The sequence below is a fragment of the Mastigoproctus giganteus genome, chromosome 4, assembly GCF_048544385.1.
Source record: "Mastigoproctus giganteus isolate SK-2022 chromosome 4, ASM4854438v1, whole genome shotgun sequence".
Taxonomy (NCBI): Eukaryota; Metazoa; Arthropoda; class Arachnida; order Uropygi; family Thelyphonidae; genus Mastigoproctus; species Mastigoproctus giganteus.
This window is the reverse complement of record NC_143578.1, coordinates 24252072-24277764: the sequence shown is the minus strand read 5'-3', so window position 1 is coordinate 24277764 and position 25693 is coordinate 24252072. Positions and strand designations below refer to the sequence as shown.

General features: G+C 35.7%; 1 protein-coding gene across 2 annotated transcripts in view; it reads left to right on the top strand.

The window, feature by feature from the left end:
* Positions 1 to 915: 915 nt before the first annotated feature.
* The window catches only part of ubl (Ubiquitin-like protein 5), a 41847-nt gene continuing 17069 nt past the window's right edge, over positions 916 to 25693 (top strand). Inside the window, exons 1-3 of one of the 2 annotated variants that reach the window (XM_090371412.1) lie at positions 916 to 1030; positions 14439 to 14525; positions 22383 to 22466. In XM_090371412.1, the coding sequence (XP_090227538.1) occupies positions 14470 to 14525; positions 22383 to 22466 (140 nt within the window). In that variant the 5' untranslated portion in view covers positions 916 to 1030; positions 14439 to 14469. The remainder of the gene's footprint in view (positions 1031 to 14438; positions 14526 to 22382; positions 22467 to 25693) is intronic. The other variant, XM_090371413.1, reaches the window with a different exon arrangement.

Here is a 25693-nt window from a genome sequence, read left to right as displayed (position 1 = left end):
TTTTTCCGATACCTAATAGTATAGCAAAAGCTCCAGTAAATGCTTTATTTCGCCCGTTGGGACAAAAATTACTCTATACCATGACACTTAGTTGTGAGTTGTGGGCTACCTCATGATGTAGATGAGCACTGGGTAGGCTTTCCAGGCGATCACCTTCCTGGTGTTAAGTGGCCAGAAATAACTAAACACACACAAAAAAAAAAAAAAAAAAAAACACACTACACAAACATAACATGACACACGTACTATATCTGGCTGTTATGTTATGAATGCAGACTGCCCTGTATGTACCATTCAAGCGGGATCTGAAAACACCACCACTCGAGTGGCTCAAGTTTTTACGGTGAGTATAGTATGGCGTATGTTCTGTTGGTGCAGACTGGGTCCACTCATAGCGTTACAATGTCCCGTTACCTCTACTGAATATCTTTGTCGTGTCCGACCAGTTTCACCTTGCAATCTTTCAATTTTACCCGGATTGTGATGGATTCTTTCAAGACGACAGCGCAACTGTCCACTGAGCAAATATATCTGAACATGCCCTAGGTTTCCAACGTGTACCTTGCCGCTGAATTTTCCCGACCTGAATCCAGTTGAGATTTTCTAGGATATGTGATAGAGGATAATTCGGCTTCGTAGGTCCCAGCTAATCACAATACAACAGCTGACAAATTTCCTGATGGAAGAATGGTGAAATCTGGAGCTTGATTTCGTCAGACATGTAGTGGAATTCATGCTACGACGTGTACGATTTGTAATTGTGGAACTACTAGATACTGAATAAATGTTTCCAATTTTTTTACGATGAGTGTATGTATATATGCAGGTACAGTATTACATTTATTTATTTTTCTGTTTCTCTTTTTTTTTTAATGCGGTCGTATATTCCAGACGTTTGAGGTCGTTCTTCTCCAACGTGTATTGACAACAAGTTTTCACGTTTCGTTAGGAATTCTAGTAAAAAGGTTTTGAGTATTATTTTTAACATTCTGAAATAGATTTTAATAAGATTTAGAGCTGTGTATGTTTTGTAAGTTTCCATATTCATTTTTTTAAGTTATAGTGGATATATACTTTTTTGTAGTATTGGATTTTCGCAAGAAACGAATCTTTTCTTTGAATTGGTATACATTTTGTATTTCTCCCCACCAGTGTAAATTTTCAGTCATCGTTATTTTAAAATTATATTTGTTTTGTGGAAACAAATGGATTTAGCTAATTGTAGTTTTTTAAGATTTTATTTATAAGCGGATAGTGTTTGTTTAAGATTGTTTCTGCAAGGGTATTACTAGTTTCAGGGAAAACTATACCAAATTGTAAGTTTGTCACCCACGTTGCAGAAACATTGCACTGAGATAATTTTTTTTCGTTTGAATAAATCCATATATTCTAATTAATTGTTGATGGTGTTAAGTGTACATGAACATGCAAATCCATATTGAAAAATAGTATTATCTGTGTGCGCGTGTTTAAAGGCTGAAAAACGATATAACTCTTAGGAGAAAACTGCAAATTACCCTGCTTGTGACTGGCTAACTACAGTCCTGAAGGGATGTTTAACCCCTTCTCAATCATCTCTAATCAGAATATGAATGCATGCATAGTGTGTACTAGACTTTTTTAATGCATTTTGTTTTAAATTATACAAAATTAATTCCCATTTTTTCGTTGAATTGAAAATAGAATTTTATTATTTATTATATACATAATCTCTCACTTTTTGCTGTTTGAAATTCCTTGTGCTGTATACTTTTTTTCACCTGGCAATCCCTCCCCTTTCAGGGAGGACAATTTCAGGAAGGCATATGCGATTTTTTTTTGTTTGTATGCTTCCGCTTATTCCAAAAAAAGATAAGTCACTCACTCATATATCATGTATTATATGCCAAACAAATAGTTAACCTGACATAAAGTTGAAATACAAACAGAAAATGCTGCATTGTCATTTGGATATTGGTGGGGAATGGTACATGGAGGATATGATTTTATCTCAAATAAAAATAACAGTGAAAAAAAGCCATACTCCCCCCCCCCACCTCAGATGTATTGCAACTGATGAAAAATTAAGAGGTTCCTATAGTTGTTGACAGGAATGATTTTTTTTTTTTTTTTTTTGATTTGGTAGTTTTTGGCGCATCGGCTTCTGTGGCCATATTGCACCTCCCAAGGTTTTTGCAGTACTTTGATCGAAGCCCGAGGCGGGAATCGAACCCGCGACCTTTGGGTTGCCGGGCAGGTACTTTACCCACTCGGCTAGCCCGGTCGGCAACAGGAATGAAACTCAAATGTATCCAAATGAGTGACAAGTGGGAGGCCCATTATTGTCACAGAGGGTGCATTCTAGGTAGTTTGATATCGGTCAAACAAACAATATAAAGTGGTGACACTAATATTCTTTTTAAAATATATATATGAAGTGTAAGAAAATGAAGTGTATAACCAAAGGAATAAACATAGGGGGAGTACAGGTGCAATTCATACATTTTGCAGACGATATAGCAGAAAATAAAGAAGAGTTGAAAAACACAATAGAAGTAATGGAACAAATTTCCTTAGAATACGGGTTCAAAATTAACACAAAAAAGACAAAAATAATGGTTGCCAGCAAAGAAAGTCAAAGAAAAATAGACAAGATAGAAATAGATAATGAGGAAATTGAACAAATAAATTCATTTGTATATCTAGGAAGCAACATACAAGAGGATGGCAAAAGTCATCTAGAAATAAAAAGAACGGCAATGGCGAAAGAAGCACTTAGGAAAAAGAAATCATTTATTGCAAGAAAGATAAACAAAGAAAAGAAGAGGAGATTTGTGAAAACCTATATATGGAGTATACTGCTAAATTGGAAATGAAATATGGTCAATGACAGCAACAGATTGGAGGAGAATTGAAGTATTTGAGATGTTTTGCTGTAGAACATTGATGTAAATCAACTGGAGAGACAAAAAGATGAATGAAGAAGTCTTCAGAGTAGAAGAGGGACAAAGAGCAATCAAGAAAACCATAATAAAGGGGAAGATGCAGTTCCTAAAACATCTCTGGAGACACAATGATTATTTAGTAAACATACCAGGACAACTTGAAAGGAAAAGAAGCAGATGATGACCAAGGACCACACCACTTGATGATGTGCTTAGACTCTCAAGAATGAACCTACAGGGAAGCAAAACAAAAAGCCCAAATTCGGGTTGAGTGGAGAAAAAAGATCCCTATGGCGACAGGGCTTGGCCCTTAGAATTATGATTATGAAATATGAATGTCATGTCCTTTGCAGATAATGTGCCTAGTCATATCCTCAACCCCAAAATTAAGAGAGCTATAACCACTTCAAGTTTCCTTAAAAGTAACCCAAAACTAGTCCCATGTTAGTCTATGGGACTTCACCAAAATGTAAATGTGAATTCTAAGTAATAAAACACTAATACGTCCACAGTATATGATCACATATAAATATTTAATGGCTTCTCCCTAAAGGTGGCTAACCCAAACCAGTAAATATCCAAGGCAACAAGGTATCAAGTCTCCATTTTGTGTAATGTTATTTCAACGGGAATGGTCTATATATGTGAGGGTATGGTCTATATATGTGTTGCTATTAGAGACAAAATTTTCAAACACCAATATCTTGTATGTCTCTTCAGCACTTGCAATAAAATTTATCGCAAGTGCTGTAACTTATGACTCACCGATGTTATCTCTATCCATGTCATATATTTAATAAATGTAACAACTCTTTAAACCACACTTATACATCAAAAAAGGGGAGCACAATTCCATAAGCACTTAACACAACCATCACTACGCCACCTATATCACATACTGTAATTCCATGAATCCAAAGTCACGAAACACTTTTCTTCTCACAACATATTCACGGAACACTTATGAAACACGTTTAGCGAGAGCCAAAGAACTGTTGCTAATATTTTATTACATATGGCGCACTGTGCATCAGGAGCATCTTTATTTCGAACACATGTAAAGCCAAAATTCAAATAATTATCATTATACTTTCGTTTTGATCTTTTATTAGTTCTTATTAGATCTATATTAGATTGCTTCTACAGGGATGGGATACACTTAAATAGAAAGGGTGCAAGAATATTTGCTGATGCTATCGAGGCAGTGTTAGGTGGGTCGGAAAACTGATAGCTTGGGGGGAGACAAAGACCAATAGATTGGCAGTAGCCACTGGCAGAGGTGAAAGAGATTCTTGCACTGCTTCTATTAGAATGAGCAGAAGCCTGAAAAACAAGATGCTTGATATTTCAGAGACTGCTGGGAGCCATTGCGGTACAAGTAAACACATGGGTTGTGTTAGGGTAGCTAAGAATAGAAACAGGTGCAGGTATACTTGCATGTACACCAATGCTAGGATTTAGTAAACAAATTTGATGAATTTGAGGTATTGCTCAAAACATCAAAGGCAGATATTGTTGGGATATCAGAGACGTGGTGTCACACAGATATAAGGGATGCAGAACTGGAATTTGGGGAGTACAACGTCTACAGAAAGGATAGACAGGATAGGAAGGGGGGAGGGGTTATGCTATTAGTTAAGAAACACATAAAAACCAAGGAAGTGAAGCCAGTCCACATCGCTGGACAGTGCAGTGTTGAGTCAGTTGGTGTGACATAAGCATTGGGAGATCAAAATTGAGAGTAGGAGTGTGCTATAGGCCTAATGACTCTGATGAGTATAATAAGAAACTGTACAGAGAAATAGAGTGGGCTAGTAAATCAGAGAGTCTTATAATGGGAGATTTTAATTTCCCAGATATTGACTGGAATTTGGGGGCTGGTCACTCACACACTAGCAGGGCTTTTGTGGATTTATTGGATGATTGTTTTCTACATCAGCATGTTCGGGAGGCAACTAGAGGGAGTAATACTCTTGATTTGATTATCAGCAGTGATTCTTCATGCATTAAGAATCTGCAGATAAATGAACCACTAGGTGGCAGTGATCACAGTGTGCTGAAGTGGGATTTACTCAAAGAGGTAACTACCATTAGGGCTAAAGGGAAGGGTTATTGCTTCCATAAAGGCGACTACGATGGACTGAGACGGTATTTAAATTCTATACAGTGGGACCAACTAATGATGTTACCAACAGAAAATTCAAAATGGGAAGCATTCAAAGAACTTATCTTGGAAGCTACTAGGCTTTACATACCAACTAAGAAATATTGTTCAAGGTTTAGGCCAAAATGGATGTCAGATGAACTAATGAGGCATATGGCAGAGAAGAAAAATGCATGGGATACTTACAAATTAACACGACACAGAAGCCTATGATAGATACAAGTTGATATGCAACCAAGTTACAAAGGAGGTTAGGCAGGCGAAGGCAGATTATCAGAAATCCTTGGCAAGGGATGCAAAGAAAAACAGCAAAGAGTTCTTTACTTATGTAAACTCTAGAAGGAAGGGGATGAATCAGATTGGTCCACTTGATATTGATGGGTCAACTGTTGATCCTGCTCAGGTAGCTAACAAACTAAATGAATATTTTGCATCGACATTCACACATGAGGAGTTATTCAGCGAGGGGGAATGCAAGAGGTGTATTCAACTGTAGCAGTAAGCTACAGAATCTTGAAATAATGGAGTAAAGTGGAGGAGAAATTGTTGAAGATAAACACAAGAAAGGCACCCGGGGTGGATGGGATCTATCCAGTTATATTAAAGGAGGCAGCAAAGGAAGTAAGCAAACCCTTAGCCATAATTATGAGCGCTTCCCTGGACTCAGGGGAGGTACCCATGGACTGGAAATGTGCAAATGTGACCCCAATTCACAAAGGAGGATCAAAGGCTGACACAAGTAATTATAGACCGGTGAGCTTAACTTCTGTTCCAGGAAAATTAATGGAGGCACTGGTTAAAGAAGCACTGCAGGATCATTTAGACAAGACTTCAGTTATAACTCGGACACAGCATGGTTTTGTTAAGGGGAAGTCTTGCCTGACCAATTTTATTGGATACTATGATGCAGTCACAAAAGAACTGGATGCAGGGAATAGCTTTGATATTATATTCTTGGATCTTAGAAAGGCTTTTGATACTGTTGCACATGGAAGACTGCTACACAAATTGGAGCAGTGTGACATTGGAGGCAAATTGCTGCTATGGATAAAGGGGTGTTTGAGGGGGAGAAGACAGAGAGTGGTAATCAATGACACTGCTCATCGTGGACTAATGTTATTAGTGGGAGTCCCTCAGGGCTCAGTGTTGGGTTCATTATTGTTTTCTGTATTTATAAATGATATTGATGATGGTATATCAAGCTTAATGTCCAAGTTTGCAGACGATACAAAGGTTGGCAGGGTTGTCAAGGACACTACTGACACTATGCTGCTGCAACAGGATCTGGAAAGGTTGAGCAGATGGGCTGAGAGGTGGCAAATGAAGTTTAACATTGACAAATGTAAAGTACTACACATGGGAAACAGCAACCCCAGAGCAACGTATCAACTCTGTAGTACTACACTGACAGTGGTAGAGAATGAAAGGGACTTCGGGGTGGTTGTGCAGGCAGATATGAAGTTCTCTGAGCAGTGCAGACGGGCTGCAAGAGTAGCTCATGGAGTATTGTCAATGATATACAGGAATTTTTCCAGCAGGGATAAGGAGGTGATTATTCCCTTGTATAAGGCAATGGTCAGGCCACACCTAGAGTACTGTATACAGGTCTGGAGGCCTCATTTCAAGAAGGATGTAGAGCTGCTGGAATGAGTACAGAGAAGGGCAACAAGATTAGTGAATGGAACAAAGGGGTGCTCTTACGAAGAAAGGCTTAAGTTTTGCAAATTACAGTGTCTGGAGACTAGGCACCAGCGAGGTGATCTGATAGAGGTGTATAAGGCCTTGAATGGTTTGAGCATGCTCAGTGCTGATGGGATTCTTCCTCTCGCTCAGAATAATCGCCTGAAAGGGCATAAATTCAAATTGAGGAAAGACAGATGTAGGATAGACATGCGGAAATTTGCCTTTAGCCAGCGGGTGGTTGGTTGGTGGAACAGACTTCCATCCCTTGTCGTGGAGGTTGATAGCCTAAATAAGTTTAAGGCTCAGCTGGACAGGTATTTTGAACGAACAGAGGGGTGAAGTGGGTTTTTTTTTTTTTTTTTTTGGCTGATGCTGCATAAGCTTGCTTTCTTGCATCAAATGCCTCTACTAATGCTAATGCTAGTTGGTTCCTTTTTTTTCACTTCGGATTTCTGGGAAACAAAAGGCTGCAATTGTTCATCCTCCATTTGAAGCATGACAATGTTGTGTTCGTTTTTGTCGAGTAAGTTGCACTACTAGAAGTACTTTGCTTCTCGTTTTAAAGTTCCTTTTTTCCAACCAAAAATCTATGGTCACATATTTTAGTAATAATATTTTGAAATACTAATAATTATCAAAAAAAATTTATACAAGGAATTGAGTTTAGTTATGATATTGGTTCGCTTCCTCCTCTCCTTCAACCTGCATACTCCAGGCTAAATCGTATACGAATGGCATATTAAATCACTATATTGCTACTTTTTCGTAGGTGTCATTACCTCTACGCATATTTCTCTATGCAAAGTCCGCCAGAATAAAGTGTTCCACGGGTTATTTGATTATTAGTCTATGCCAGTATATTAATAACTGAAAAAAATTGTTAAATATAATGATACAAAAGTGGTGTACGTTACAAATATGCAAATTTTATTTATTTAATTTTTTTAATTGTCAATTACGATTTTTCGCAGAACACTAGTTTTCCGCGGAATACAGTTTGAGAAACGCTGCTGTAACATATGCAACATTGCTCATTTGAGCACCAAAAAAAGTCAACTGTAGCTGATGTGGTGAAAAAGATAGAAGAGTTCCCAAAGAAAGTGGCTCACAGAGCAACACCACTGGAAATATTACATTTTATCTCCATATTTCCACATTCCTTAGGAAACAACAGAGAATAGGTTTTCATGGTAGAGCACACTGCTCACAACTCCACATCATGTCCCCATGTGCCAGATGACATTTCTAGTGGTGTCTAGCCCATCATTCATGGGACCATGGAACATTGAAGCAGGTTCTATGGAGCAGTAAGTCATATTAAACAATATTAAGATTAGACAATTGAGTGTGGGTGTGGAAAATACCTGTGGAATGGCATGTACTGCTGTTATGCAAGCCAATCATTTATTTTGGTGGAACTCCAGATCTTGGGTACCCTCTGTACTTCAGAAAAAAGGCAGTAAGAAGGCAGTGATTGGCAGGTGTCACCCACTGCTTCCCCCTCCCCCTGCCCTCCTCGCCCGCATATGACACGGCAGCAAAGTCACGTGACATCAGAATGCGTCACAGCATAAATAAAGAAAAATAGAAATGGTTTCATTTATTTTGGTTCCAATACAGAACCAAAATAAATACAAATTTTTAAAAACAACTTCATTTTTTGCTTGAACCTTTTGTCACTAAACAAAAATGACAACTTTAATACAAAGAAACTCACCTCATGGTTTTTTGCTCTAATCCCTCCCGAAGTCATGTAAAAACATAACCTTTTTTTTTTTTTTTTTTTTCACTAAACAAAAATGACTAATTCAGTACAAAGAAAACTCACCTCATCAGTCTTCGTATGCCAGCCAGTATACTTCACAAATTCCAGTGATAAAAGCATTAGTAATCCAATACTAATACTGGGTAAAATGGAAGTCTTAACGATGTATAGGAGGACTTCTTTACTCCAATTTTCAATAACCCAAAAATGCAAATTTATTTTTAAAAAAAAGTGCGTTTTTTGCTTGAATCTAATCCCTCCTGAAGTTGTGTAAAAACCTAACCTTTTTTTCACTAAACAACAATGGCAACTTCAATACAAAGAAAACTCACCTCGTGAGTCCTGGCCATGGCCAACAACCATTTTTTTCTTGAATCCCTCCCAAAATCACAACAAAGAAAAATATTCAACAGCAACACAATAACGATAGCAAACAACACGTTAAGCAAAAGAATAACACCACACAGCAGCACAGAAAAATATCCAACACCACCATCACAATGGCGACAGCTAACAAGAATGACACGTGCAAATAATAATTTCACATTTTCCCTCCAGATCAGATGGAAATCTACATTGGCAGAATCACCCAATCACAGACTAGACTAGACTATACAATCACTCCATTCTACGACCATGCTCACGACGTGTAGACAAGGGGTATCCAAATACTGGATTTCAGCCTTTATTTTTAGTTTTGACACTACATGTTAGTCTTTGTGACAGTGATCCGTCACAATCACAAAGCTAGAGGTTAAAAACTATCAGAAACTATTAAATGCAGAGTTGTAAACTGGCATTGTGAGCAATTATGTGGTGCCCACACTGTGGTACCTTTGGAAGTTCTTTGGTTGTCACTCTAATACTTGATATTTCCCACACAGCAAGCAGTGGGAAAATGAAGTCCAACAACTTACCTGACTTGGCTAAAGTCTAGATTTAAATCTAATCAAACTTCTTTGGATCTGGAATTTTGGATCAGGATATGGAGAATATGTCCCTCTCCTACAGATGAACTGACAAAAAAAATTACACTGAAGGAGGAATAGAACAAATTGCTGCTTCCTCCTGCAAGGAACTAGTTGAAAGTGTTCTGGTACAGAATGAAGTTGTCACTGGGGGGATGAAGGTGAGCATATACATTATTAATCTGTTCATTAGAACTTGTGTTTTTTTTAGATGTGGTGGTGATGTGCATATAATAAAATGTGATTTTTTTGGGGAGGGAAGTGGGGTTGAGAATATCTATTTTGGTATACATTCACTACTTGGTTGTTATCTTAAAAGACCTTAAACCTGGAGAAGGCATAAGGTATCTCAGTTTCAGTTTTTATCAGTCTGAAAACAATGATTAAACAGTCACAATTCTTAAAATAATTACTCGGACATTTCCTTCGCTTGCAAACAGCATGTGGGGATTGTTTAGATCCCACTCCCATTCTCCTCTCCCTTTTTTAAGGTGCAAGAGTATTCTGTTCACATAGCCATAACTTACAGTATTATACTACCTTTCAAATATTTTTTCTTTCCTTGCTAGACTAATTGAACACTTGATAGTTGATTTTTATAGTATAGATTTTTAGGGGTGCTATATGTTATGCCCCCTCTCATTGTGTCAGTGGAGCAGGAAATATTCATTTATTATTAACAAATGAACATTATTTTAGAACAGTGGGGTAAAATTCTAACAAAAATTAAAGTGAAATTTAGGTGAGAACTTTAGATGCTTAATCAGTTAACGTTTACAGATGATTTCTCTTTCTTTGGTTTTCTTGAAAAAAACTAATGTTTATCCTTGGTTTGTCTATAAAAAATTAGAACTCAGGTGAAAAGAGCAATAATCATCTTATGCACCTGTGTGTTTACAAAAAACCTGTCAGTAGGCTGGTATACTTTGAATTTTACACAACACCAATGTGATCCTAACTCAGCATCAGATCAATTAGCCATACTTTTAAGATTGTCACCTGTCATGGAATTCCATAATTTTCCTAAGAGTAATCCATTATAGATATGCCTCCAGCTTTGTGTCTAGTAATAACTGTTATTAGAGGAATTGTTTTTTATAATATACTATGATAATAAACTTGAGGATTAAATATTGTTTTTTAATCGATAAATAAAACAGGTTTCGTTATTTACATGCATTAACCTTGTGTGAAGTGCATTACTGAAACTTAAACTTCACTACTCAAATTACACATAACTCAGTATTTATAAGCAAAAACAATAAGTAATTTAATTTACAAAAGGAATTTCGATTAAATAAATCAGCATAGACATTTAAATAATTTGACAGTTGTTTGCATCTTTGCATTCAGTTTTCAGTCTTTAAGAAAGTGGCAGATATTTTTGTTCCTCTGATAAGAGGCCAAGTTCCAGTCATAAAGGCTTGGATTATCCACAATTTGCTGGATTGCTTTATACAGATAGCTTCATCAGAAAAGGTGAATTTGTTAGGGAACTGCTGTGATAGCTATTTTGAGAGGAATTTTGATCTCTCATCAGTGATGGGTGGCCTCTATTGTCCAAGTCTTGATTGCCAAAACTGCCTCTAATACTGGTGATACCAAAGCATCCCACCCCAAGGTGGAAATTGAATATAGATATTATTATTATTATTATTAGCCATATGGTGCAAGGAAGCGAGAGGAATCGCCAAGAAAGAGAAGAATGATGATATGGACACAGTTGTCAAATTATTTCAATGCCCTGCATTGAAATACAACCTTTACTATTTTTTATGTAGTACAAACACTGCCCAGTATTATGGATTAAATGCACATGCCTTTGCTGTGATTTTAATTGGAAGTTTTTCTTGAATACTCCCACTTGGCTTCTCACATAAACATTATTTATAGATAAGCATATATTTCTAATAGAAGCAGTCTGTTGTCTAATGAGAAACCAGTTCCCACAATGTTTCCTTGAGTTTTATACAAATAGACCAATTTTTTTGGTGATTCTATTTTTGTGTAGCAAGAAATGAGTCTCTCTCTCTCTCTAACCCTGCCCTACATAAATGAAAAACCATGGGTGGGGGAAAATGAAAGAGGAAAATAGCAACGTATCCCATTTCCTTCTTCCCTATTTCAGGTTTATACTGTTGCATAACTAGGATATGGAGAATATGACTCAAGTCACTGTGGATGATAGCATCAGTTTTCTCACATAAACAGACAGAACCATGATTGAGTCGTTAAAAGAACCATAAAAACTATATAGTTACATAAGTTTAAAAACAATTAAATTAAAATACAATAAAAACAATTTAAAAGTAAATACAGATTCTAGAGTTTTCAAAGCCAGTCATATGATATATGTTATATGCTCTATAAAAATATACATCACAGCTAGCTACTGAAGTGTCAACACAACTTCCTTCATATTCTTTCATCAAATATGAGTCGTTTAACTTCCTCCAACATCACTTGTAGGCGATGCTGGAGGGAGTTAAATAATTCATATTTGAATTTACAATTTTTTTTTAAATATTAAGATTGTTATTATCTAAATCAGGTAACGAATATGTTACTTTTTTTCCTCTCTTTCAAACACCACCTTTATATGGTCTACAAATACAAATTATATGCCAGTGTTTTATTTTATTTATTTTTTTTTTAATTATACGTCTAGTACACCATAATTGTAAAGTTGTCAGTCTGAACATGAACTGCCATGTAGACATTTTGCATATTAACAAACCAGTTTGACCATAGATGCCAAAAATCCTATCTACATTGTTGCTTGTGAACAACCCTAGCTCACATAAAAAATAACCATTAAAAACTGAGATTTTTGAACTTATTATTAAACCATGTTTTAAAAACTGTTCTTTTTAACTTATAAAAGTTTTCCTCTCACATCAGTAAGTTTGTAAATTTGCTCATATCCAGCCCCTAAAAAGGGTGACAAATCCCTCCCAAACAATTATCGTCCCATTGCAATTACTTCTACACTTTCTAAAGTAATGGAGAAATCAATTAACCACCAACTCTTAAACTACCTAGAAACCTTCCGTCTGATCAACGATCGCCAGTATGGATTCCGTCAGTGTCGATCCACTGGTGATATTCTGTCTTATGTTACCCATTTATGGACTAATTCAATGGAAAGGTTCGGTGAAACACAAGTAGTTGTTCATGACATCTCAAAGGCTTTCGATCGTGTTTGGCATAAAGGGCTTCTAAACAAGCTTCCATCTTATGGTTTGCCAACCAATTGTTTTTAGTAATTGGTTATCCAGTTTTCTCTCTGATCGCTCACTGAGGGTGATGGTAGATGGCTCTCTGTCTTTTAACTTCCCCACTAATGTCAGTGGCCCCCAAGGTTCAGTTCTTTCCCCCACTCTTTTCCTCTTGTATATTAATAACCTTCTTCCATTGACTGGAAATCCTATCCATAGTTTTGCCAATGATAGCACATTGCATTCCTCTTTCCATTTTGAGAAACCTTGCCCTGCTCAATCAGCTTCAACTTCTTGAAAATCTGTTACCAATTCCTTAAATGCTGATCTTCAAGTAATTCTCCAGTGGGGCAAAGACAACTTAGTTGATTTTAACCCTTCTAAAACTCAGTCTTGTCTTATATCTCACAAAAAGGATTCTTCTTCTATGCTTATCTTTAGAGACACTCCAATTTCTAGGCAAAATGATATATCTCTTTTGGGGATTACCCTGACTACTAATCTCTCTTGGCACAAGCACATTACAAATATTGCTTCCTCTGCATCTAAAAAACTTGGTTTTCTCTTTCGCTCTCGACGTTACTTTTCTTCCAAACTGCTGCTCACTCTGTATAAATCAGAAATCCGCCCTTCCGTGGAATATTGCTCCCACATCTGGGGTGGTGCCCTCAAAACCTCTCTCAGACTTCTTGATTCCATTCAGAAGAGGGCAATTAGGTTAATTAATGATTTATCTCTAACAGAGTCTCTCCACTCGCTGTCTCATCGACGTACTGTTTCTGCTGCATGCCTCTTCTACAGATACTTCCATGGGCACTGTTCTTCCGAATTGGCTTCTATAATTCCCGCTCTCTCTCTTTCAAAACAGTCCAAATACATGCCACCACCAGCCAACATCCATTTACTGTCCAACTTCAAACTCACAGAACCAACTTTTCATCTTCCTTGTTTATTCATTCAACTGCCGTTTTCTGGAACAACCTTCCTTCATACGTATTTCCTGAAAATTACAGTCTACAGAAGTTCAAGTCCAATGTGAACAAATATCTTCTTTCGTCTTCTCAACCTCCAACCCAAGCACAGTACTAAGTACTATAGGTTCTGATACCTCTTGTGTTTGGGGTTTACATAAAAAAAAAAAAAAAAGTAAATACTGTACTCTTAACTATATTTGATACATGTTACGGGGGAGACTTGTGATTAGAGGAGTTGCAACATCGATATCACTTGGCTTTATTCTAATCTTTGTTGTTAATTACTTGAAGCTTTTAAAGGCTTAAGAAAAATTTGCAGATGATGCCATTTAGTAAAAATAATTCATTAAAAAACTGCCTTAATGACTATGAAACTGAACATCTTTATTAAATGGCATACAGATATGAGCGAGACTATATTAGATGTCATTTGATAACCGTGTAGAGTTGCATTCATTAGTAGTGATTATTTTAAGTCTCAAAATGATTGGAATAGATTATTTCAAGATTTATACTTTAATTGGGTGATCAGTGGCAACCGTTATTGCTAATTTTCAGAGAAATTAATGTAAATGTATATATTTTACATTAGTTTATACACCGGTATTTAAATTGTGAGTTATTTCATGTGCTGATTTTCTAAGTATGCATATAAACGGTCCTATTGTTTGTTGATGATAATTTCAGAAACAGAATATAAAAATGTAATAAAGTGATAATGTGATTTTTTTTTTTTTTTTAGATTGGGTTTAACAAGAAGCATATACAGAGCCATGATTGAAGTTACATGTAATGATCGTCTTGGTAAGAAGGTCAGAGTGAAATGCAAGTATCCTTTTGGTTGTGCAGTAGCACTACCATTAAAAATAAGAATAATAATTGTTCTAATGCATTGAGAAAAAGAGACATAACAAGTTTGGAATAAAATTGATACATTACTGCTTGTTTTGTTCTGACCAATACAGTAAAGCAGGGGAGTACTCAGTTGTTAATAAGAAAGAGATTATGACATAACTTAAAGTGATATCCTTCTCTTTTCATGAAAGCAGTACCTACTTTTTATTATAAATTTAATCAACTTCCCCCATTGTATTAGCCCTAAGGTGGGATTCCAATAGTGAATCCAGAGATATACTGGCGCATTATAGCCTTAGTCGCTAATGCGCCAATAAAACCCAAACAACAACAACAACCAGAGATATAGCCTACTTCTGTTTCATTTTAGTAAATTATTGGTGCTAGATATTGCAAAACCTGTAATCTCATAAATAAATTGCTAAGTAAACTAAGTTGAATCAAAAACACACATATGGTAAAAAAAAAGTTTGCTATTCTTTGGTCTTTATGGTCCTGAGATGATGCACATGGTATGGGTATACACATTGTAAGATCAAGTTTGTACACTGCCACAATAAAGGGTGGTCCATTGTTCAGTTCAGCTGATATATTGGCTAGGATAAAAAGTTACAATCTTTTATTGTAACTTTTTATCAATATGTAAAATATTGATAAAAAATGTATTTTACACATTACATCCAGATAACATAATGAAATGTTTTGAATGATTCATGACTACTCATATACTACATAATTTGTTCATGAGATGTAACAGAGGACTTTTAGTTTTTTAAAATCAAAGTAATTGTTTTCAGGTTTCAACAGTCAAAAAATTTTCTATCAAATGGCTTGGATGTTCATGATTTACTTCTTATTTATTTTATTTTATTTTTTGATTTTATGCAGTATGTTCTTATTGGTAAAATCATAGCAGTAGGCAACTTCAATTCCTCCTAAAGGGGAGAGTGTGATCAACATTTTTGTTCACTGTCTGTAAATTTATGAATAAACATTTTATGTATAAATTGTTTTCCCTTAAAAAGGAAAAAATATTATTTTTTTCACAGATTTAATTTTCAAAAGTACCAGCAGAAATTTCTTCACAAGTTAAATTTTTTTTCATTTCTTCAAAAAAAAAAAATTCACTTTTATTTTATTATAAAATTTTCACTTTTATGTTTATAAAGATGGTAGGATCTTCATATCCTGATCAATTGTTGGAACATTTTGTAATTAAATTTTGCTAAAAAATAATTGTTTATACTTCAGGGATTTTTCTTTAAATTGATGACATTGATATTAGCAAAAAAAAAAAAAAAAAAATTCCCATCCTCAGTTTAATCTAAAAACGTTATTGCTATACTTCTAAAATCAGCATAAATTGACTTTATTTGAAGGAAAAACAGACAACTTGTATTTGATGTTTGCTCTTCAGTATAACCTGTCTAACTGTGAAAGTTTGCTGTATGGGAGCAGTTTGTATTGCATCCCCTCATGCTGCAGCCATTCTGTTATTTTTTCTTTAAATAAAATTTTCACTCTAAAAGTCAGTATACCTTCATTTCAAAAGTACACCGATGATGATTGTAGAGTAAACCAAGGATGGGGAACAACTTTCCCATTGAGAAAAAAGCAGTTCATTCAACAGAATTTAAATTAGAAATCTTCAAATCTACAATAAGTAGTAATAATTAGCTCAGTTTTGATCTCAAATTCAAAAATTTTTACCAAAATACAACAAAAAAGGTCCAGACAATAAATAACTTGAACCAAAAATAAGTAAAACAGACACCAATGCCTTTTAATGACACCTGGTAGCTCCTACCATTGTTTGGTGTATAATGGCCTTTAGCTGCCATTGCGCAGTAAAACCTCCAACTACTACAACAACAATCCTAATGCCTTTTAATTGAAATACCCTGTATATATGTAGCTAGATGAGGAGGGGCTGGCTATGATCCTGGTTGACATATCAAATGTTCACTCAGATATTGCAAGAGCCCATTACACCCTCAAAAAATGCACAGTCTGTTTATGAATTCCTCTGGCTTCATTAGCACTAAACACAAATTTATTTATATATATTTAATACACATAAAGCCTATATTTTACAAATAAAATGTAAGGGTACTTTAAAAACTGTTTCCTGCTGTCACAAAAAGGATGTCAGAAGGATTTTGATGAATCTTGATGCTAAGAAAGCTCCAGGTCCTGATGGTATTTCTCCACTTGTTCCCAAAACCTGCGCTCCTGAACTTACTCCTGTTCTTTGCTGCCTTTTTTCACTTTCTTATTCCAAAGGCGCATTTCCTTCTGCTTGGAAATTTGCTCATATCCAGCCAGTTCCTAAAAAGGTGACAAATCCCTCCATACCAATTATCGTCCCATTGCAATTACTTCTACTCTTTCTAAATTAATGGATAAATCAATTAACCACCAACTCTTAAACTATCTAGAAACCTTTTCCTCTCATCAGCGATCGCCATTATGGATTCCATCAGTGTCGATCGACTGGTGATATTCTGGCCCATTTATGGACAAATTCAACGGAAAAGTTTGGTGAGACACAAGGGTTGCTCTTGACATCTCAAAGGCTTTTGATTGTGTTTGGCATAACAGTCTTCTAAATAAGCTTCCATGGTGATATTCTGGCCCATTTATGGACAAATTCAACGGAAAAGTTTGGTGAGACACAAGGGTTGCTCTTGACATCTCAAAGGCTTTCGATGTTTGGCATAACAGTCTTCTAAACAAGCTTCCATCTTATGGTTTGCCAACTGTTTTTTGTAATTGATTATACTGTTTTCTCTCTGACTGCTCACTGAGGGTAATGGTAGGTGGCTCTCTGTGTTCTACCTTCTCCACAAATACTGGTGTCCCCTCAAGGTTCAGTTCTTTCCCCCCACTCTTTTTCTCTTGTATATTATTGACCTTCTTTCATTGACTGGAAATCCTATCCATAGTTTTGCCAATGATAGCACATTGCATTCCATTTTCTAGTTTGAGAAACCTTGCCCTGCTCAATCAGTTTTGACTTCTCGAATATCCACTACCAATTCCTTAAATGCCAGTTTCCAGGTAATTCTTCAGTGGGGCAAAGACAACTTAGTTGATTTAAATCCTTCTAAAACTCAGTCCTGTGTTATATCTCGCAAAAAGGATTCTTCTGCTCCTATGCTTATCTTTGGTGACACTCTGATTTCTAGGCAAGATGATAAATCTCTTTTGGGGATTACCCTGACTTCTAATCTCTCTTGGCACAAGCACATTACAAATATTTCTTCCTGCACCTAAAAAACTTGGTTTTCTCTTTCGCTCTCGACGTTACTTTTCTTCCAAACTGCTGCTCACTCTGTATAAATCAGAAATCCGCCCTTCCGTGGAATATTGCTCCCACATCTGGGGTAGTGCCCTCAAAACCTCTCTCAGGATTCTAGATTCCATTTAGAAGAGGGCAGTTAGGTTAATTAATGATTCATCTCTAACAGTGTCTCTCCACTCTCTGTCTCAGGCAGTGTCTCTCCACTCTCTGTCTACAGAAGTTCAAGTCTAATGTCAACAAATATCTTCTTTTATACAAAAGATTCTCATCTTCCAACCCATGCACCGTACTAAGTACTATAGGTTTTAATGTGTTTGGGGTTTTCACAAAAAAAAAAAAAAAAGAGAGATAGAGAGATAAGCACATATATGCTTGAATAGTTACAAATAAAATGCCTCAGGATCTTTTTTACACAGTTTATCTCTCCTTGTTTTACAGAATTGAAATTTTAATAACCTCCTACATGTATTATCTGAGCCTCCTAAACATATGACTTTTGTATAGTCAGTTTTCAATATGGGTGGGCTCTGTGAATCAACTTTCCTCAAAATTTTGAAGTAATTTTGAATTATCCAATAATCTGGCATATGAGTAGGCCATTCAGTGCATTGCAGGCCCCCCTCTTCATTTAAATATTGATGTGTGGAATGGTGATTCCAAATCAGGTTTAATAAAAAGTCTCTGAATTCAGTGTTTGAAGTAATTAGCAATGTTCGTGCATAAAGTTGTTGAAACAGTTTGACAAAATTCGTTAACTCATGTTTTTTGTCTCCTGCTGTCGTGAGGAAGTTATGTTCCCGCCATTGACAGCAACTTGGTCTTACTGCTCACTTTAGATGTGACATCCGTTACTTTTTTTTTTTTTTTATGAGAACCCCAAACACAAGACGTATTAGATCCTCTAGTACTTAGTACCATGCATAGACTGAAAGTTGAGAAAATGAAAAAAAAAAAGTTGTTGACATTAGACTTGAATTTCTGTAGATTGTAATTTTCAGGAAATGTATGAAGAACGGTTGTTCCAGAAAACAAGTTGAATATAAAAATGAGGAAGAAGAAAAGTTGCACAGTTAAAGGATGTTGTCTTTTACTTTTATTGTCCAATTATGGGTTTGCAGTTGGACAGTGAAAGGATGTTGACTGGTTGCAGCACGTGTTTGGACTGCTTTGGAAGATAGAGCAAGAATTATATAAGCAATTCAGAAGAACAGTGTCCATCAAAGTATTATAGAAAAGGCATAAAGCAGAAAAAGAACATCTATGAGCCAGAGAGTGGAGAGGCTCTTTTAGAGATAAGTCATTAATTAACCTAACTGCCCTGTTTTGAATGGAATCTAGAAGCCTGAAAGAGGTTTTGGGGGCACTGCCCCAGATGTGGGAACAATATTCCATGGTAGGGCAGATTTGCAATTTGCACAGAGTGAACAGCTGTTTGAAAGAAAAGTAATGCTAAGAGTGAAAGAGAAAACTCAGTTTTTTAGATGCAGATGAAGCAATATTTGTAATGTGCTTATGCCAAGAAAGGTTAGAAGTTAGGGTAATCTCCAATAGAGATATATGATCTCGCCTAGAAACCAGAGTGCCATTGAAGGTAAGCATAGGAGCAGAAGAATCCTTTTTATAACATATAAGACAGGGCTGAGTTTTAGAAGGATTGTAATCAACTAAGTTATCTTTGCCCCACTGGAAAATTACCTGGAGATCAGCATTTAAGGAATTGGTAGTGGATATTTGAGAAGTTGAAGCTGTTTGTGCTGGGCAAGGTTTCACAAACTGTAAAGTGGAATGCAATGTGCTATTATCAGCAAAACTATGGATAGGATTTCTAGTCAATGGAAGAAGGTTATTAATATACAAGAGGAAAAAAGTGAGAGAAAGAACCATGGGGAACACTAGCATTAGTGGAGAAGTTAGAAGACAGAGAGCTGTCTACCATCATCCACAGTGAGTGGTCCGAGAGAAAACTGGATTCCCAATTACAAAAAATGGTTAGCAAACCATAAAATGGAAGTTTATTTAGAAATCCTTTAAGCCAAACATGATCAAAAGCCTTTGAAATGTTAAGAGCAACTGCTTGAGTTTCCCGAACTTTTCCATTGAATTTGTATATAGATTGGTAACATGAGCCAGAATAGCACCAGTGGATTGACACTGATGGAATCCATACTGGCAGTCGTTGATCAGATGGAATGGGATGATAATTAGATGGGAGGGATCTGTCACTCTTTTTAGGAACTGGCTAGATATGAGTAAATTTCAAAGCAGAAGGGAAAATACCTTTGGAATAAGAAAATGAAAAAAGGCAACATAGAACAGGAGTAAGTTCAGGAGCACAGGTTTTGAGAATATATGGAGAAATACCATCAGGACCTTGAGCTTTCTTAGCATCAAGATTGTTTAAAATCCTTTTAACAGAAGGCCACAGGAGGCATTAAATGCAGTGTACTGGGAATGGTGGGAGGTGGTTTGCTAAGATCATCTAGAGTTTGGAAGAAAAGTATTTAGCTAGCAGGTCAGCTTTATCTTTGGCTGAAGTGGCAATGGAACCATCTGGTTTTGACAGAGGTGGGAATAGAGATGGGCAAAAGTTGTGGCCAATAGCTTTGGCAAGAGACCAGAATGCTCAACTGCCATTTGGACATGAAGCAAGTTTTCTACTCTTAGCCTGTTCAAAATCTAGTTTAGGCTAATTAATAACTGCTTTACAATTGTTGCAAGCTTTAGTGTAGGAAGAAAATATACCTGGAGATTTGGATACAAGCCAATTGCAGTATGCAACATTCTTATGTTGAATAGCTTTTAGCATATTTATTGGAAAACCAAGATTTAGATAAAGGACAAGATTTTAAGGTGGAGTGTGAAATAAAAGAATTCATCCCTACAAGAATAATTTCACTGACAATATCCACAAATTCCTTGGTTGGATTACTATTTCAAATCTGATGTCAAAATGGTGACATCAGGTTTGAAACAGCAATCCAACCATGAAATTTGTGGTGGTTACTATCCCTGAAAATAGTGTCATGTTGAACTTCTGTTAACTTAAAGGCTCTTAAGGCATTGATTTTATTATTGTTTGCTATGTGCAAGGTTTTAGTTTCATTTGGTCTTTTTTACATTCAAATAACATCCTGTTATTTGTCCATTCCCTGTAGGAGGAGAACAAAATTACGTCTCTGTACTTTTTTTTACAGCTATTTTTATTATTTTATACAGTAAAATAATAAAAACACAAAATATATATAAAATAGCTAGATAAATAGGATACATTTCACACCAAAAGTTTTGGGTTTCTTGAAGATTTTGTAAGTCTTTTAGATAAATGTCAACTGGTACTACCATTGTTGGTGCTGGATTATCAGACTTCTACTGTATAAATTTTTAACTTATAATATTGAATTGTATATGCCAGTTAAGTTTTACTTGTTGTTAGTGACTGTAACTGTACAGTTTTACACCATATGAGCCCAAAAAATATTTCCTCTTTTTTGGGCTCATATGGTGAAGAAAGGAACCTGAAAATGTTATATCCACCAGTGGTTATAAAGAGTATTTCTCATATTAAGTTCTTATCAAGTAACTCAGAGCACTGTATAAATATACCATATTTATTTATTTATTGTGTTAGTATCTGGTTTACTCACTTGATGCTAAATTTGTAATCACTTTTCTCAGAGTTATTTTAGTTTCAGGTGATTTCTACAATTTTTTATGAATAATTTGTCCTCCATGACAGTATATTGTTTCACCACTTCTCACTGGTTTAGTGAGGTCCGGGCTTGAGTCCCATCAATGAGCAATTTCTAAAAGTCTCTTCAGTTGAGACTATAATTAGCCAATCTTGGCTGAGGAAGTCAGATTCTCTTTAATTATATTGAATTTTAATTTTGTTAATTTACAGAAACAATTTTAAGTTTCATATTTCCACTCTTGCTGGTTAGTAAAAATATATACAAACATCCTAAGAAATTTAGATCTATGAGGAATGGGTTCAAATTAGTATAATGACGATGATGTATAAAAAGGGGCTATCAACATAAAGTTTTGTGGATAAAATTAACTGAAAATACATGTTTTCTCCCAATAGAATTATTTAACAAAATTAATATCATTTGAATGTGCAGGAAGCTAGTATTTGTAGCTTAAAAATTTAGCAGTATTGACTGTCCAGTTACTGAAACTGTCACAAAGAGAATTTTTTTATTATAATCACATTATACCTTTGTATATTGCTAGCTGCTTTTTATAGGTAAAGTAGCTTTTTGTAGGTGCACAAAAAACCATATGTTCCCTAAGTAGTCATACATACTTTCATTCTTTTTTTTTTTTCCCCAAACTTTTAAAGCTTTTTTTTTTTTCCCCAAACTTTTGAAGGGCAACATTTTATTAAACAATAGTCAATACATTTTTGCACAGTTACAAATAAATAATGTGTCACAGTATACTGTATTGTTATTTTCTTTTAAAGTCCCAGTATTTTTAATTTTAAAATTTTGCAAGTTACAAATAGCACCTTGACTCTTCTAGTCCAGATGATACTATTGGTGACCTCAAAAGGTTAATTGCAGCTCAAACTGGCACACGGTGGGAGAAAATTGTTCTAAAAAAATGGTAAGTTATAATTTTTAGTAACTGAATGCATTTTATTTCGAAATTCGTGTTTTCCATATAATTAAAGATCTGTTACTTATTAAGATGTTAGTAATCCTTTTCATATGAGTTCAGTAGTTGTATGTTACCAGCTGATAGTAAAGAAATGATTCTCATTATCTGTTCAAAATAATATATTGCAAGGACAGATGAAAGTTGTAGCTGAAATTTTTTTGTAGGCAAACAACTACTCGTAGCTATGTAACATTTTGTTATGTACTTTTTAATGTCTCTGCTTCTGATTGATTACTTTTAGCATAGTAGACAATGATTAATATTGCATGAATGGATACTGTGTTTAAAATGACCTGTTAGATTCCTTCATTCTGATCAGGGCTATGAAAGTATGAAATAGTGGGCTGCATTCAAAACTAAATGGTGTGATTTCGAAAAACAAACCATATTCAAGAATGTCTCTGCTTCTGATTGATTACTTTTAGCATAGTAGACAATGATTAATATTGCATGAATGGATACTGTGTTTAAAATGACCTGTTAGTTTCCTTCATTCTGATCAGGACTATGAAAGTATGAAATAGTGGGTACTGCATTCAAAACTAAATGGTGTGATGCCGAAAAACAAACCATATTCAAGAAAGTATCGCCAAACATCATGCTACCTGACAATAAAACATGGTCTAACTGGTTCAAATGCTTATTCTGTTACCGCCATTGTAAATTTGGAAGTGGTTGTTGTTGTTATGTTGTTATTTGGTTTTTAGGAGCATTAGCAACTAAGGCCATATTGCTCCGGGATATGCGGTGGTCATTCTCTGACCTTTCCGCATCCTAGGTATTTGGTGGTGACGGCTCGAACCCCGGTCTAATAATCAAGAAGCGTGTGCTATGCACTGCTGCTCCTTCCCACCTGGCTACGGAGGCGCCTAATTTTGGAAGTGGTGAAATGTGAACATAATGCAGAGTGAACATAATTCAGCAGTGACTTAAGCTATAGGAATATGTGCATGGTTATAGATACTGCATTTGACAGAAATGAAAGCTTATCAAATAAAAACGCTGGTGTTGAGTTGCTGCAGCATCATGGAGCAGGGGACAATGCAGTTTTACATATCATCATGCTGGGTGTTGAATTAAGAGTGCAACACCTTTTAGTGGAAATAAAAAGGCAGGCTTTGTAATGATGGCATTGTAAATTGCCATACTTAAGGAAAATGAAGACTGCACCATCAGTTTCTCTTCTTGAAAGCTGTTGTCTATCAGAGAAGATATAGTGTTTTGCATTTTTGCTTAAAGGGAAACAGAAACTTATCAGAATCATTTTGATTCTGATGAGTTTCTGTATAATTGGCTGTAACATTCATCACATATTCCAAGTACTTTATCTGCATTTCAGTAATACTATGCCACTCAAGTAACATGACAGAACCATTTCTTTGCCAAAGAACATTACATAACACAGGACACCTCATCAGTCAACGTGAGCATTAACACTAATTTGCATTTATCTCTGTTAAAACCTTGTTTGCTATTTTTCTGTTCACCTGCTCAGTTTATATAGATCTTGAAATAACATACCATCATTAATGTTCTTTCAAAGGTAGCACAGTTGGTAGAATTTCTCTCCTTCTCACTCCAGGTGGAAAGGACCTGAGTTTGAATCCCATCAATCATGTAAGGAATTTTTAAGGGACTTTTTCACAATGTGGCTGAGTTAGTCGGCATCAGGTGAGGGCAGTATGGTTTTTTTGTCCAGCAAACAGCAATTCAACCACAGAACACATGCAATTTACAAACATATTATATACAGCACAGCAGAAGTTGCTGATAAATTGCCTAAGTTGCTAATGCACCTAAAACTCTACAACCTGATTAATTTTATTAATCACCCTGCCCACTTTTTTATCATCAGATGTCATGCTATGTTATTTGCAAATCAGAATCTGTACAATTTAATCCCCCCCCCCCCTTCTTTATATGTTCTTGCTGTCTCTGCTGCCATTCCCATCACTTCCTATACGATTATGTCTACACATATGTATTGAATATATGGGGAGAGAAAACATCATCTAACCATTTTCCTTGCCTTACACCTCTACCTGTTTCCATTTTCCTTGTATCATCTCACCTGTTTTCAACATTATAAGGTTCCTTCTATCTCACCAGTCAGTTCTTATATCCTCCACTGTCTCCATCAGCTCTTTCCACTTTACCTTATCAAATGCTTTTTCCAAATCCATAAAACAAACTTCTTGTTTGTCTTTATATTCTTTCCATTAAAATTCTCATTCTTAACATTCCTCTTCCTTTTCTGGAGCCTGTGATATTTCCCTCCTTTCATATCCCTCTTTTTCCCCCCTCAGTCTTCTGCTTTATCCTTGACTTTCCTGTATGCAATATCAATTCAGTCAAGCAAAAATCAGTATCTGAAATGCTCACTTATGATTTCATTCTTTTTCTTTTCTGTTGGAATCTAACCATTTTCCTTTCTCATATGCATATGTATGTATATTTTTATTAGTTCCCTGATTCTTGCATTTCTCGTTGTTTCAATTGGTAAAGATTATCATTAGATGATTCAATTTAGCTTCATTCATCCTATATTTGTCTACAGTTTCAACCTTCTCTTGTCCACCTCTCCCCCATAAATCTTCTGTATATTAGCCATATGGTGCAAGGAAGTTCCAGGCTTTTACAGCACCAGTCAGAAAATATATATAAATAAAATAAACTACATATGTGTTGTTTCCTTCCTCACTTAGGTGGCTATCCATCTGACCTCTGAATTTCCCCAAGCTGTCAACCTCAACTATCTATGGAGCTAACTCATTGTGAACCACTCTCTGGCTAAAGGAAAACTCCCTACAGTCCAGTCTAAACCTCTAGATAAATTGAATTATGGCCCCTAGTTCTGGTATCATTTATAATGTGAAAATTTCACTTTCATTCATTTTACTATTCCCTCTCAGAATGTTATAGACCTCTTTCAGGTACCTGGTTAACAAGCTCTGTAGCCCACAATTTTAGTCATTCCTAATGTGAGAACTTTTTTACAGCTCTCCTAGGCATATTGTGTGAGCCCATTTCAAGAAGCTTGATCTCTTTATTTCAGGTGCTGTCTCCATACTTGGACACATTATTCCAAATGGCATCTTACACTAGCCTTATACAACAGGATTATGACCTCCCTATCTCTACAAGCAAATGTTCAATAAATCATTGCTAACACA